Raw genomic sequence first — 16,068 nt, 5'->3', positions numbered from 1 at the left:
CCTCTCAGAGCAATGCTGCATACAGTGTACTGTATCAATCAAGTCCTAAGTGGCTATTGCTTAGCAACACAGTCTCTTATCTCCTCTATCTCCAGCTTCAACTTATTTATGGATACACACATAAACAAGTCAGTCTGCAAGTGTGCGCTCGCAAACACACACATGCACATACACACATTTGTGCCATTTTTGTATTTGATTAGTATAATGACCGTTTGCCTGTTGGGGGTGTGGAGGGTTTGGGGTCTTGTGAGGTGGCAGTGTTCATTTTATAGTGCTATTTAGTGCTCCGCTCTCTTTAATGACCCAAGCAGGGGACCAGAGGAGAGCAGACTTTACAGTGTGAACCATTCCTCACATCTTCCTGCAGCCTAATGATAATGATACAGCTGTCCTGATGCACCGGAGAGCTACTGATACATCCCCAATCCATTAGTCCATTAGGGAGAGCGAGAAGGGAAAGGAGGGAATAAAGAAAAAGAGAGAGGGGGAGAAGGTGTGGGCTCCAGACATAGCAACACGGCTGACCTGCAGACAATGTGTTGGAAGATCCAGACACAGGTGCAGCTGCTGGAGTGGGATTTTGTGTGTGTGTGTGTGTGTGTGTGTGTGTGTGTGTGTGTGTGTGTGTGTGTGTGTGTGTGTGTGTGAGAGAGCCAGAAGTGGGAAAACGGAAACAAAGAAAAACAGAGATCTTGTATACTGTAGTCTGAGATTCCCAAGCTCAGTGCTTTAACATTGCAGCCCAGGATTTTACTATCAACCTCTGCAACGCTTTCAGCGAATTGACTCAACTTCAGCTCCTGTCGTGACATTTGCTGAAGCTTGGTCCCCAGGGCAGTTGATGCAAAGCTGATGTTTTATCTGTGCAACCTTTTGAAGCTGTCAAGGGGTGACTCATCCATAAGACAGGGATCTCTCCTGCTTTTGCAAGTGTGTGTGTGTGTGTGTGTGTGTGTGTGTGTGTGTGTGGGCGGGCGGGCGGGCGGGCGGGCGGTCGTGGGAAAGGGGTGTTTGATACGCATTTGTGTTTGTGTATGACCTTGAGCAGCACTCAAGGCTGATTGAGCTCAGTTTGAGCAAAAGCAGCGACGACAGGCCGCCAGACTAAATGCAGTGATACCAGCCCGGTTTTAACGCACAAGGCCACTGACTGTCAGTCATGAGAAAAGCCAAGAGGTGTGTACAGATGAGTCAGAGAAGTCAGCTAATGCATTTAAAGGGGACTTTTATTTTTGTCTTTTTACTAAGTGAATAACGCTTTTCCTTTTTCTTTTTTTTGCAGTGTATCCATTGTCTCAATGCCCTTAAAACCCTTAAAAAGTTTTAAGCTTCTCTGCCAGTTTTTATCTTCCGCTCTTTGAGGACCACAGTAGTCTGAAGTGAAATCACTAAATAAATGCTTGTTAGTCTCATCACATAGAAGACAATAGGTGCTTAGAAAGGTTCAACTAGCAAATACTTGCATTAAAGGTTTCTTTATAGACTAAACTTTTGGTTAGTTGATTAATAAATAAATGCCCATCCTAAGATACCAGAAGTCATATTTTGTCTCAGCCATAAACAATATTAAACTAATCAGCTCCTCACATTTGACAAGTTGTAACCAGAAACTTTTCAGACCTTTAGTCTCCAACTTAATAATATCATGATAGTCATTCATTAATTTTCTGTTAATTGACCAATGTTTAATCATTGCATCTGGCATAACCATCTCTGAATATTTTTTTTTAACTTACTCTAACATCCAAATTTCAATTGATGTGTATATATAATTTTGTCTTCAAAGTGATTAATTAATTTAACCCATTTTTTCCCAGGAAGCTTCTGTGGAAATTACTGGGAAAATAAAGACCCGTAAAATAAATCAAATTATTCCAATTATTTTCTGCTGTAACCTAAATGTGAAATTTATCTCTAGACAAGTATAAAATTGAAAACAAATAAAATGAAGGAAATTCCTCAGGAAAACATCAACTGCTTATAAACTCAACACAGGTTACACCCTGTTTTTCAAAGAATTGTCTGGTGCCATGATTTCATAATGGCCATGTGGTGTTTTAAATCTTTAAAGATTTTGTACTTAATAATTTTCATTGGGTATTGCTGACAAAGTTAGAAGAACTGTTGTGGGTGCCATGTATATCCTGCTTTTGTGTGTTACATTACAGTAGCTGCCATGATAATTTTATAGTAAGATAACGTAAAATTAGAAATTATGCCTCTTCTTGCATTGCACATAAGCCACCCACTGAAAATATTGACTGTGAACCTGCAGGGTTTCACTGCAAAGATTCAGCCCTGTGTAAAGTGAAACAAATCTGTCATTTCAACCAGGTTGCCCGAGAGGTGAAATTTAGAAGAATGTCTGAGCATGAAGTCCGTCTGATGTGTCCATGTCTGAGAAGTGATTTGGGAGAATCAGCCCTCGAACATTTGTCGGCGACACTTTCTCCAATCTCACCTCGCACTCTTTTTCTCCTCAAAAGGAAATCCTCTAATTAGCAGTATACCTTGTCTCCCAAGGTTGGGATACTGAAAGTTGCTTAGTGTAGTTTTATTTGTCACTTTTGTCTAAAAACGTGTAACTTCGGCTATAGTGAGTTTGACGTTTTCACTTCAAATGGCGGGTAACATTAGAGTAACGTTCCTCTTCGGTTTAGTCTGTCTAAAATGCGTGGTGGTCAAGTTATAAACAACTATGTTCTCAGTTTCAAAAAAGATTATCTTTTGGAGATTTTGAGAATAGGAACATGTGTATATGTTTGCACGTCTGTGTGCCCAGCAAGCATTTCACACACAGTGTTGTGTTGAACAGGGCTGCAATATTTTGACCATCAATTAAAGGCTAGTTTAACATTTTTCAAGTCTGTGTCTTAAAAACAATACTTACACGCTCACATCTGATGCTGTTCCAGTGTAAGAAACGGGGGACGAAATCCACAGTCCTCTCTGTGTGTGAAAATACATTCTGATACCAAAGCTAATATGAAGCTTAAGCAGACTCGAGAGGGTGTCTTCAAAAAAATGTTTTTTTTTTTTTTTTTAGAACAAAATTCACTCTTTTGTCACTGTGTTTCAGCAACAGAAACTTTTTCATTTCATTGTTGCTACAGCCTTCAGTATGGACATTTTTTCAGAATGTTTGCCAGCTCCTATATCCTATCACAACATTGATTTCCATTTTGTTTTCAGACATCAACATGGCAGGAGAGCCGAAACCATACAGGCCTAAATTGGGGTCCAAGAGACCTCTCTCGTCGCTCTACAGGTCTGTGTGAAATGTCTTATTTTACTCTATCAGTTGGATATTGCTTTGCTGACCTACTTTCCCCGCCGTACTTACCTTGTGCTGTCTGTAAAATATGTGCTCATAATCCTCGCTGACAGGCTGTGTGCTTGTGGAGGAATAGCCAGTTCCCTACCTGTGGTATCAGTTCTGTGTGTCTGTTGCCATTACACATTCGTTCATCCTTGACATTTAAAGAAAATCCAGTGCGCAAAGTGTGACAGGACTGACGTCTTGACAGCTTAAAAAAAATACAAAACAACTGTTTAGTTCAGCTTTTAAAGGAAAGGTCCAGCATTTTGGGAAATACGCTTATTCGCTTTCTTGCTGAGAGTTACATTAGATGACCAATGCCACTCTCATGTTTATACACTAAAGATGAAGCCGGAGCCAGGAAACGATTAGCTCAGCTTAGCATAAAAACTAGAAAGAGTGGTGAATAGCTAGCCCTCTGTCAATATGAACAAAATCTGCCTGCAAGAGCCCCCAAAGATCACTAATTAACACTTTTTATCTTGTTTGCTTAATAAGTACAAAAGCGAAAGTGTAAAAATGACAAATTGTGGTTTTAGCAGGGTTACCTGCTGTTCTATGTCTTGGGCAGAAGCCAAGAAATCAATAATTTCCTGAAGTCACAGAGCCAGGGCTGCTTTTCCCCCCGTTTATAGTCTTTATGTTCAGCTAACTGGATTCTTGCTGTAGGCTTATATTTAAGGCAACAGTTCAGCATGTCCAGAAATACTGAGGGTTACACGAGAAGATGCGTAGATTTGAAGCTACACGCCAGCAGCTGGTTAGCTTAGCGCAAAGACTTGAAACGGGTAGAAACAACTAGCCCGGATTTGTCCAAAGGTACCAAAATCTGTCTTCCAGTACCTCTAAAGCTCACTAATTAATATGTTTATCTCGGTTATTAAAGTTGTGCAAAAAAAAAAAGTGACTTGTTGTTATAATGCCAAAGAGGTAGATGAAAAGACTCACTATGTGCGGTAAATATGAACCCACAGCTAGCAGTCGGTCAGCATAGCTTAGCAAAAAGACTGTTACTGCTCTCAGTCAAGAAACAATCCAGCACATAAGGTTTTTTTAAACACACAAGATATAAGTTTTTAATTAGTGAGCACTAGAGTTGTAAGTAGGCAGATTTTGGACAGAGCAAGGCTTGCTGTTCAGCCCCTTTTTTTCAGTCTGTATGCTAAGCTCAGCTGACCGGCTTCTGGCTGTAGCTTCATATTTACTGCACAGCCATGAGGGTGGTATCTTCTCATCTAACTCTAAGCAAAAAAAAGCGAAAAATCATATTTCCCAAAATGTGGAACTACTTCTTCCGGAAAGCACAGCATAGATCGTTCAACTTTGATGTGTGTGTACCTCGCATGTTTTAATTTCCACTTAGTCTTGTCTTCTGGCAGGATTTTGTTTCTTCCCTGGCTCCACACACAAAAAAATCTACAGTATAATTTTAATGTTGGAACATTAAGAAAAACAAAGTCCTCTTTTATGTTTACAGTGGCTACGAGTTTGACTATGACTACTATAGAGACGATTTCTACAGCAGGTATGTGAAAAAGATGATTTGGTGTCACTGGTAAATAATAGCACAGTCTGGGTGTACTTTGTCTTTGTACTTTGTTTAAACTTTTAATATAGTTTTCAGTCCCTTTTCTCCTGATTTTTGTTTTTCAGTGTAAACCCTCCTTTCCTCCCCATTTCCAAGAGAGCTACTTAGATAAAGATGAGTTCTCAGCAGAATAGCCCTATTTCCATCTGAGGCAAAGTAACTACATTATCATTGGCATAATGAATGTCATACTGGGGAGGTTTTTATTCCTATCTGTTGGGCTTACTAATGATGCTTTTATCCGCAAAGCCGAGTACTGAATTTCAGATAGTCCCTCGACTGGTCATTTGGGCTGGCAAGGCAAAGAATGCATCTTCTGTCTGACATTTTCATTGGCTTGTTTACTTCCTCTGCCTTGCAGTATCCCTGAGAGTCGAAGCCTTCAGCTTTCAGTCATTATCGCTATTTTGGCAATTTGATATGTCGTGGGCAACAGGGAGCAGGAATTGATTGAATGGCCGTGGCATTGTTCAGTATGTACCGCTGTCGTTCAGACATCCTTTGCAGCATGTCTATTAGGTGCTTTGTAGGCATTTCTTGTTGCTCGAATAACAACATCCAGACACCGCAGGAGTGAACTTTGCTGTTCAGTGCCCTTAATAAACCCAGAGTTACCTCTCCCTCCCTTTTTAAAAATGTGTTTTTCTGCACTGTAATGCCTTTGTAACATTTCTATTGATGCTGAGATTGCTGTAACTTTACTCTTCATGTGTCCTCAGACTCTTTGAGTACCACGGTCGTGTTGTGCCTCCAACCAGGGCTGTGATCCCCATCAAACGTTCGCGACTAGTTGTGCCGTCCACACGCAGAGCCAAATGCTCCTTTCCAGTCAGAGCTTGTTCTTCCTCTTCCTCCTCCTCGTCCTCTTCCCGAGCACTCAATGCAGGCTCCTCCATCATGGGCCCTAAACGTATGTTGGTTTTTTTTGTTGGTTTTTTTTTGGTCTCTTTGTTCCTCTAGTTCACTTTTTTCTTCTTTGTTTACAGAAACATTCTGGTTTATTACAACTTGGGTGTTTTTTGTGGTTTTGGCCATTACATCTACAAGATATGATAAAAATCTACTCACCAGCAATTGCAATTTAAAAAAAAAAAAAAAAGAAATTGCTGAGATCTGGAAACATGGCACCATTGCTACAATGGCAGGGAAAAAAACACGAGTGGTAACACTTCAGACATTATCAGACTGGCTTAGGACTGCAACTAACAATCATTTTCATAATTATTTAATCTGCTAGTTATTATCTTGATGAATCATTTAGTCTTTATAATGTGTAAAAAAAAAAAAAAAAAAATCCACCTGTAATTTTCCAGAGCCTGTTGTGACATCTTCAAAATGCTTATTTTGAAAAACAAACACTCCAAAACCCAAAGATGCTGAATTGTCTATCATAAAAGATAAAGAAAAGCAACTTATCCTTGTATTAGAGATGCAGACATCAGCAAATGTTTGCCAATTTTGTTCAAAAAATTCTTTGAACGACTATTTAATTATCAAAGTAGTTGTCGATTAATGTTTTTTTGATCAATTAATCGACTAAGCATTTCACCTAAGTTCCATAATAGCTTAATCTGCAAGTTATTTTCTTGGTTAATCAATTCATTGATTTATAAAATATGTCAGAAAATAGTTTCTGACATGTCAGGAACTATTGTCTGATATGTCAGAAAATAGTTTTTTTTGTTTTTTTTACTATTACTGTTTCCCTTTGATGAAGGTAACATCCTCAAATGTCTTATTTTGTGCTACTTCCCCCCAAAAAATCAGTTTACAGTCATAAAAAACAAAGAAAAGCAGAAAATCTTCACATCTTCACAAGCTGGAACAAGTAAATTTTTTGAATTTTTTTTCTTCGGAATTGACTCAAGCGATGAATCTATTGTCACTGCTGATGAATCTTCTGTCAGTTAACTAATTGTTTCAGCTCTAAAACAGGTGTTAAACAGGCATATGGTTAAGGAAGATTACATAAGCCAGTTTTTGCGGAGGTAAAACTGCAAGTGACCCCCCCCTAAAATGTTGGTAATAGTCTCTTATGGCACTAGAGAACTTGAAAGGTTGAACTAGTACGTCTGTAAACTGTGATGGATATTTACAACAAAGAGCATGGGTTATCATTTTATTGTTCGCCTTTGTCTTCTCCTCTTCTTTCAACCACGTTCCAAGATCTCAGCAATTAAAGCTGCTCTCATTAATATGTTTTATTGTATATTAACAGTGGTTTAACTGACTATGTATAATGTTAAAAGTGCCACTTGTAGTGACAAACCCGATTTGAGAATTTTCACTAAACTGCAGTTTCCCTCAGGAGTGTTTTTGCATCTGTTGCATTGTTTTGGATTTACAGCCGTAAATTCGATGTTTTGGTTCACTCTCACCACTCTCAGCATAATTTTCAGCAACTGTACGCTGTCAGCACAGCACCAAATGGTCGACAGACAAAGTTAGTGACTAGCTGGTGAACATAGTGGAGCATTTTGCACCTTAATAGCCAAATACTGTATTTCCCCCAGACTTATTCCAAATTATAGCTAATGCCTACTGGATTTTTAAATAAGCAACCTTATATGGTGTGTTTAACTTGTACTGCCCTAAATTAATGCAGGTTTAAGTTGGTGATTACAGTGTTGTTGCAGAATTGTGGCCACAAAAATATGATTCAGATTGTATGAAACTTCAATTTCTCTTCAACTGTTCCATAGTTTGCACTGCCCATACTCTCACACATACTAATCAGTATTCTCCCCACAGTGCAACACAGTGAAATATCGCAAGCTTTCATCCCCATGCCCTTTCACTGATTGTGCCGCAGCCACATTTCTGGCAATGAACTTGCCCTTTGAGACACGTCAGAGCAGTGCAGTGCTTCAGCTATTGCTGTTGTAACTCTGTCCGTCTCCTTGTCAAACGTCAAATTAACTATGCTTTTTAACTTAATGTATGCTCACAGTGAAGACAGACCAGCTCCTAACAATCAAAAAGGAGCTGTCACAGATCAAGACCAAGATTGACTCACTGCTGGGACGCCTGGAGAAAATTGAGCGGCAACATCGCTCAGACGCCGGTAAGATTTGACAGAAGGGAAGGGAGGACCTGTCTACAGAAGTATGCATATATAAATGGGGAAAAGACAGAGAGTGCTCACTAGGTATTGAAATAAAAGATACAGAGTCTTTGAGGACAGAGGACAAAGGGATATAGAAAATATTAAAGGCTTATAGAGTTGCTTGTCTGAAAGAAGGCTCAGTTCAATAAATCTGTCATGTTCTGATGCTAACTGCCAGTCTTTCTCTCTCGCTCTCTTTTGGCAGAGATGCAGAGGAAACAAGAGGAGGTGTGTGAATGTCTCCATGGTGATGCGGCAGACCACTCTGGGGGAGAGGAAGCAGAGGGGACAGCCGAGGTGGAGGCAGGGGAGATGACGGACGGTGGCGAAGACGACTTTGAAGATGAAGGCACCAGCGACATGGTGAGCGGGTCAAGTAGCCATTTACAGTCTCAACAAGGAGTGAGTGGGGTGACCGAATTCTCCTGTGTGTGAAGTAAATGCAAGGATAATGTGCTTAGTCACTGTGTGTGTGTGTGCGCGCGCGTGCAATAGCTGTACATCTTACTGCATGTGCTCATTTTACAAGTCATAATCTCAGGTGTTAGAGAAATAGACACTTTGGGAAATACACTTGTGTACTTTTTGGTTAAGAGTTAGATGAGAAGATACCACTCATGTCTGTACAGTAAATGTGGCGCTATAATCAGGATGCGGTTGGCATAGCACAAAGACTGGAAACCGCTACAACAAATTGTTTTTACACTTTTGTTTTTGTACTGATTAAACAAACGAGATATAACATGTTAGTTATTTGGATTCAGAGGTCCTGGCATGTGGATTTTATTAGGTTAGGAAAGAGCCAGGCTAGCTGTTTCCCCCTGGTTCCAGTCCTTGTGCTAAGCTAAGCTAACCAGCTGCTTGCACTGGTCTCATATTTGTCATACAGACATAAGAGATGTTGATCTTCTCATCTAAATCTCTGCAAGAAAGTGGAAAAGTGTATTGTCCAAAATGTCCAACTATTCCTTTTAAAGGATAAAATGTGCCTTAGTGTGAACTACATTTCTCAACTCATCTAATTAGACTGGATACAAAATCAATAACTAATGTCTCACCTGCTACTGGGGCTGGTTATTATTTGAATATTTTTATATCTGTGCCAATACAGTGCCTTCAGGGTGTTTTTTTTTTTTTTTTTTTTTTTTATAATGTCCATAATTTTGTAGTACTTTCATAAGGTTTCCTGAAAAGAATTGTTATTTGGTACTAATTCTAGGGAAAACATTGTTAAATTGGAACGTTTCCAGTCAATCCATTCTTAATAGTTGCTAGTACAATCTAACCGATCTTTTAGACAGTGCACATCAGGTCGGCTGAACAGGACAATGTGAAATTTGTGAACAGGCAGGCATACAATTCTACACATATGAAACGTAAAGTTTCCAATAATAAATGAATAAATGTTAACCTGGGTTTTAATACAGTAGTAATTTAAATAAAATTCCCATTTTCTTTGTAGTTTCTGTCAAATTACAATTCTCTCTAGGAAACCTCCAAAGTAATTTTCAAGAAATTATTAGGAAATTACAGGCCAAGTGTGACAAGTGTTGTCCCTTTTGGTACTGATATCAAAACAATACTTTTTCTTGAAACCTTAGTTTGAGGAATAAAAACACTTTCGACCTCTTTTGTTCATTTACCAAAATTTGACAAACTGCTCAATGTATCAGTGTTAAATAAAGAACTTTAAACTTTAAAGGAGAAGGTTCGCATTGCTCTATATTTTTCTTTAGTCATTAAATTCTATAAAAAGACCAAATTCTGTCTTTCATTACTTTCCGACTCACTTATCCTCTCTCTGAAACTTAGCCCGAAGGCCCTTTGCTCTGTAAATCTTTAAAATGGGTCACAAATATGTAGTTTCATTTTCTAAAAAGGCCAAACATTTTCCTATAAGCTTTTAGCAAACTTTACTCAAACAGGATTAGATGGCACAGTTGTTGGGGATTATTTTCAGGTGCAAATTAATACACATTTTGTGCTCTACTGAGTGTTTAAGGCAGCACGACGGTGTTTGTGGGATTGACTTAAAATTAAGTTACAGTGGCGTGTTTACTATAATGAAGGAACTTGTCACCCATTGCAACAGTGTGGCTCACTGATGTGTTTTTAATAGTTTATGGACACCTTAACCCTATGGCACGGAGAAATAAGATATATCAGGTTTAGGATACAGAGGCAATACTTGTTAGTAATTTGTTGACAGTAAGAAAAATATCATTTATGACCAACCGTATTTTTTAATAAAATTTAGTCAAACAATCAGACCAAGCTTCACTGCCAACTTTTGAAATTGGATGCCTTTTAAAACTCAATGCTATTGACATACTTTGGACGATACTGGCAAAAAGTATTTTGGTTCAATAACCATCGATGCTAATTACATTTTATAGGAGTTGGACAGACTCTGGCAGACATTTGGTTTATTAGATCGATTAATCCGTTGATTACTGGTGATCATTGAAGGCTTTCAACAATAGATACCAGTTGCATAAAACTTAAAATGAACTAAAACCCCACACTCTCGTACACGGACTGAATGAAAATAATCCAGACACTTGTGTTAAATGTGGCTCAGGGGAGGGGATATTAGTGCATTTTATGTGGAAGTGCTAGGAGATAAACATTTTCTAGGTAAAAATAATACACTCCTTACATGATATGGCTTCTTTAACATTATCTCTCTGCTGACGTCTTTGCATCTTGGGTCTCTATCCCTGATGATATGAAATTATTAAATTCTAATGTATTGTATTGCTCTTGGGTGGAAAAAATCTGGAGCACTGACTGTTATTCAATGGCTGAATAGCCTCTTAAGAGCCCTGGCTATGGAAAACCTGAAGTAGGCTACTAAATGCCACCTGCAGACATTCCAAAACACATAGGTGACGCTCTATGCGCTGCCTGGAAACCAAGTTACCCAACCAACTCTGTACTTTCTGATGAAGAAAGGTAGCTAATGTATATCAGAATGACGAACCTGTGAACTATACGTAAACGTGTTCTTTTATTTACATTTTTCTTTTTCTCTTTTTGTGTATCTATACATCTGTATTGCTTTACTTTTTGTGTCCTTATTAATTGTGGAAAAATAGGAAAACCAATAAATATATTCAACCAGAATGAACCAAAATTCTTTAGCAGCCTTAAAGAAAGTTTGAAATGACAAATTCTTTTATTTTGACATTTTCCAAATTGGTATTTCACAAACAAGCCGTGCATGTGGCACATTAAACAAATTTACAAGTCTATTCTTTTCTTGTTTTGCAGATAGAGAACCACATATCAGACATTGACAACTGAGTAAGGTCAGTATTTAATCGTACTATTGTGCACCATAGAATTCCTTACTTACGAGGAAACAAACCAATCACTGTACAACATAAGCTGTCTACCATTCCCTTTCGAGAAAAGAGTGTGGAAAAATATGCACAGTACATCCAACAGCAACTCAAACGATCTGCAGCTTATTTCTCCACTCTTAGGCAGAGCCAGAGTGTGAGAAACACTGCTCATCACCTTCCAGTTTAATCCTCCATGCTGTTCTTCTAAATGGACTGTCATTCTCTCCGTCTGGGAGCGTATGGGAAGGCAGCTTCACTGCAGTTATCGCTGATGACTGTCTGAACAGTCGCAGAGATAGGGCTCCGGCTCATCCGCACTTTCCATCAAATGACATTTATATCTCCCCTGATTTTCTTTGTATGAACAAATAGCTGAGAGATTTAATTCGCTTCTTGGCTGACATTTCCTCTCTGCTGTCCTCAAGTGCCCGATAACAGAAATCTTTTTCAGCCAATCTGAACATGATAGATTAAGTTGGTGGCTTTATGAACTGTTTGTCCTCGGGTGGATATCTCAGTCAGTGGTTGATGGGAATATCAGGAGCTCATAGTGTTAGTTCATTTTAACGTTAGTCACAGCCCCCATGCCTCCTCTTTTTTTCCAACCATCTAAACTGAAAATGTAGCCACCTTTTCTACCTAAGGTTTCTGTTAAAGAGAGTCTGACAATAACAATGAATTTTCACCGCAGTCTGTTTTTTGTTTTTTTTCATCTTTTTTCAAGTTGGGAGAAAGGAAGCCTACAGTCCATGAAGTTGGGAGAACAGATACCAGCAACACCTTCTTGATCAAGAAGGTGTATTTGAAATTAAAAGTAAAGCAATGACAGCAGAAGAAAGAGTTTTTCAAAATTGTTTGTTGCTTGTTTGCCTCACATGAACATGACCCTGATGTGTACTTCATCAAAAAACTGTTTATGAATATTCTCAATACTACCGCAAGAACAACTGCAAAGAGCAATTAGTAATTTCCTTTCAAACTGATTGCCTTGCTGAAAAATAAGGACAATACAGTATATTGTTTGTGTAATATATTATGGTCTGTATTGTGCTTAAAAATAAAATTACATCATCAGTCAGATGATCCATGTGAGATGCCCACCTTTGTTGTACTGCATATGTATGTTCTGTTTCTGTGCATTGAAAACTGACGAGCCACGACAGTGGCAGAGAGCTAAATATGAATGTATGAGGATAACATTTTCTTTGCCACTTGTTAATTATGTGATTTGCTTTATTTGTACATTGTTTTAAATGCACAGTACGTAATTTATTCACAATGTCTGCACACAGTATTGTATGCATATCATGTTTGTGTCATTTGTTATACACGATAAGATGCATTCTAAAATTCTGTTTACATTTTGTTTATGGTAATCAAAAGATGACTATTTTTATTATCAGCATGTCAAAAATGTGGCTAATATGGATCATTTGTATTCATTGCATCTGTTACAGCTATGGATGATAACAGTTTTTCAAATAAATCCCCCACCAAAAAAAAAAAAGTCTGCCTGAGTGTTGTGTTGTGGCTTTCATTTTCACAAACAACTTTAAAAAAAAAAAAATAATAATAATAAAAAAAAAATGCAGACTTTCTGTGGAGGTCCTCTGCTCAGTACAAAAACTTTACTTTCAGTTAAGGCCTGCAAAGCAGCATATATATATTTGTTTTTTCTAGCTTTTTTACTGAAATGTCTCAAACTATTGGATGGACTGCTATTACATTTTTCTGCAGTACTTTTGCTACTTCTAAGTACATTTTCCTGACTATGCTTACATACTTTTACTTTTATTTTTGATGCATTACTTTCAGTATGGTAATAGTACTTTTACTGAGGTAAATGCTCTGAATACTTCCTCCACCTCTCTAGACATTTGTGTCCCCCTCAGGATAAATTGTAATAACTTTGGTGATCCCTTAACTGTTCACCTACTGCAAACAGCACAAACTTTTTATTTGTCCAATACTTTAGTTTACAACCAAGTACCTGCGACATGACAAATTACATTCCCATCAGCCTCACCTGTATCCTTTTGTTATAATTAGCAATTGTTAGCATGCTAACATGTTAAACTAAGATGGTGAATTTAGTAAGTTACCATTGTCATTGGTAGCATGTCAGCATGCTGATGTTAGCATTTGGCTCAAAGAACCTCCATGCCTAAGTACAATGTCACTGAGCCCCTAGCACAGCTGTAGGCTCTTAATCTTGTTTTTAATTTTGCATAAGAACAAGTGTTGCAAACTTGCTGCCTGACTCAACACTTCTGTGTAACTTTTTCCTTCACCCTCAAATCATTTGCAAAAAAAAAAAAAAATGACATTAGCAAGGTGAAAATAAAGGCAGAGAATAATGCTAAAAGTACAAATTCTCCACTCAAGTTTAATTATAGCATTTCTACACATTAGTCCTATACGCTAACTGCCTACGAGAATATTAACTTAATTCTTTTAATTTCGTGCCCTTGAACACTACAGCCTATGAGAGACACTGTAAGTGGTGGCGAGGCAGCAACAGATGGCATTTCTAATTCACTCACTTCGTTAGCACCACATCATCATTTTCACAAGTTAAGGAGGGCCATTGGCGGGCTTGCAGGTATAATTGGTTCTGTCACCACTGGCTGGCAGCCAGCGAGTACAATGATCAGTCATGCAGCTCCTCTAATATGGACAAGGTTCAGTGTATGATGAACTGAATCAATCACCGGCCCAGTGTAGCTTCTAGATGAATTATGGGTATAATAGGGGTCAGGATCTCTATAATATATCCGTGATTAGCCATAGTTGAGCAAGGATGCATAACTCACAACATGTAATTTTTCACAGGCCTATAAGTCAAAGAAAGATTATAATGTAAGAGGTTTCATGAATTATATCTTAGGGAAAGAAAGCATAAAAGGAGCCATCTATATTTAATGTATTACACTATGAATAATTCTAAAATTTCAGACTGTCTTCTATCGTCATCTGTGTTTTCCCTGGTCAAAGGTATATTTCACTCTGATTCTAATGATACCCCAACATTAGTCTTATTTATCCTTCACACACAATCCAGTGAATAAAATTGGTCACATATTAGCTTATTTGCTTGACACTTAATATCTGTGAGGTGTGAGGTATTCCTCTCCCGCTGTTTGTGTCAGCATGCAATAGTTTATACAACTTATTTATACAGAGGCCAAATGCCACTATTAATTCTCTATTAGCATTATTTTTGAATAAATTTAGAATTCAGGTTTTGAGATGCCTATTCAACTTGGGTCTATGAAACATAGTGTATACTACTAAAGATTGTAATGAGTGTGCTTGAGGTATCCTACTGAAATATAGTTAATTTTGAACTATCAAAAGGGTGATTATAATGAAAATATTTGTTGAGGTAGAAGGATTTGTGTGAACATTCTTTCTTGGGCTTGTATTTGCAAATGAAAATAGTTGAAAGCCTGATACTGAGGTTTTGTTCTTCCTACCACAGACATGCCAAAGGAACATAATAGAGCCATTTGATTTAAAGACAAGGATTTGATGGTTGTTTTGTAATAAATGCATGTCATTTCTTATTACTTTTGTGTTTTTGTGGGCATGTTTTTCTCATGCAGCTTGTGTTGTGTGTCTCTTTTTGGTACTGTAGCCACTTCTGTATTTACCATGTTTTCTGAATGGGGAGTTAATGCAAAGGACAGTGCGTGTGTGTGTGTGTGTGTGTGTGTGGGGGGGGGGGGGGGGTAATTTTAAGTACCAGCAGCTAGGACTTAAAGGGAAACAAGTATATAATGTTGTGTCAAACAGGAATTCTGGGTTTTAATCATGACTTGCTTTAGCTTCAAGATGATTTTTCCTTTGGCTACAAGAGAAGTAAACACACAAAAAGAATCAACATCAGTTAAACACAGGTGTATAGTGATAGTTGCAGACACACATACACACTGTAAGGATGTATAAGTGATTAACACCATGAAGCTCAGGTAAACACATCTATAAAAAATAAAGAATGGTGTATGAAGAAAGGTTTGTATATGAACATACTGTACAATATTTTTGTATCTTACATGAATGTAGTCACTTTAAAACGGATTTGATAGTACGTGCTCATTGTGTGCTCCATGTTTTCGGTTTATAACCCCTTCAATGAGCTTCAAAGTTCACTTTTGGCCTTGAAAACAGCAGTTTAAGAAACAATCGCATCTCGGGGTCCATTTGGCAGGTTCTTCTGCTCACCAAGATTACATGATACGACCGTGAACTCCAGAAAGGCCTCTAAATGGACACTGTCAGCGGCTGTTTGCTAAATCGAAGAAAAAACTTTGAAGTTCAACTTTTAAGGCAACATCCACAAGCGGTCTTTAAAGCACTCAGGAAAAAACAAAAATGTGATCATCTACAATTAAATGTTAACTTACCAAAATTCATCTGCTGATGAAGATCATGTGATATGATGGAAAGTTCAAGAACAGCTACTAAAAAGCAATCATAAAAGGCAAAAAAACCAAAATCATTACATGTTCTTAGGGGCCAGATTTGGTCCATGGGCCACTATTTGCCTAACATTGCTGTACAACATCCTGCTTTGGAACTTTTCTGTTTCAGATGACCCAGGGTCCATCTTTAATCAGACATTTTAAGATTTTAAAATCCCCCGCGATGACCGGAAATATAAGAACTCCTGGGTGGAGTCTTCAGTGTCCCGGATGTCGCCGTT

At 38.1% G+C, this 16,068-nt stretch overlaps 1 protein-coding gene across 3 annotated transcripts in view; it reads left to right on the top strand.

The window, feature by feature from the left end:
- LOC120799444 (RNA-binding Raly-like protein) overlaps nucleotides 1–12,853 on the top strand; it is a 29,628-nt gene extending 16,775 nt beyond the window's left edge. For 2 of the 3 annotated variants that reach the window (XM_040144662.1, XM_040144663.1), the window contains exons 2-8: nucleotides 3,196–3,271; nucleotides 4,800–4,847; nucleotides 5,630–5,820; nucleotides 7,861–7,974; nucleotides 8,222–8,379; nucleotides 11,290–11,327; nucleotides 12,088–12,198. In XM_040144662.1, coding sequence (XP_040000596.1) covers nucleotides 3,196–3,271; nucleotides 4,800–4,847; nucleotides 5,630–5,820; nucleotides 7,861–7,974; nucleotides 8,222–8,379; nucleotides 11,290–11,322 — 620 coding nt within the window. In that variant the 3' untranslated portion in view covers nucleotides 11,323–11,327; nucleotides 12,088–12,198. Of the gene's footprint in view, nucleotides 1–3,195; nucleotides 3,272–4,799; nucleotides 4,848–5,629; nucleotides 5,821–7,860; nucleotides 7,975–8,221; nucleotides 8,380–11,289; nucleotides 11,328–12,087 lie in introns of all 3 variants that reach the window. The other variant, XM_040144661.1, reaches the window with a different exon arrangement.
- The last annotated feature ends 3,215 nt before the right edge of the window (nucleotides 12,854–16,068 follow it).

Source organism: Xiphias gladius, chromosome 14 (assembly GCF_016859285.1).
Source record: "Xiphias gladius isolate SHS-SW01 ecotype Sanya breed wild chromosome 14, ASM1685928v1, whole genome shotgun sequence".
In the NCBI taxonomy this organism is placed as follows: domain Eukaryota; kingdom Metazoa; phylum Chordata; class Actinopteri; order Istiophoriformes; family Xiphiidae; genus Xiphias; species Xiphias gladius.
This window is presented reverse-complemented; position numbering and strand designations above follow the sequence as displayed.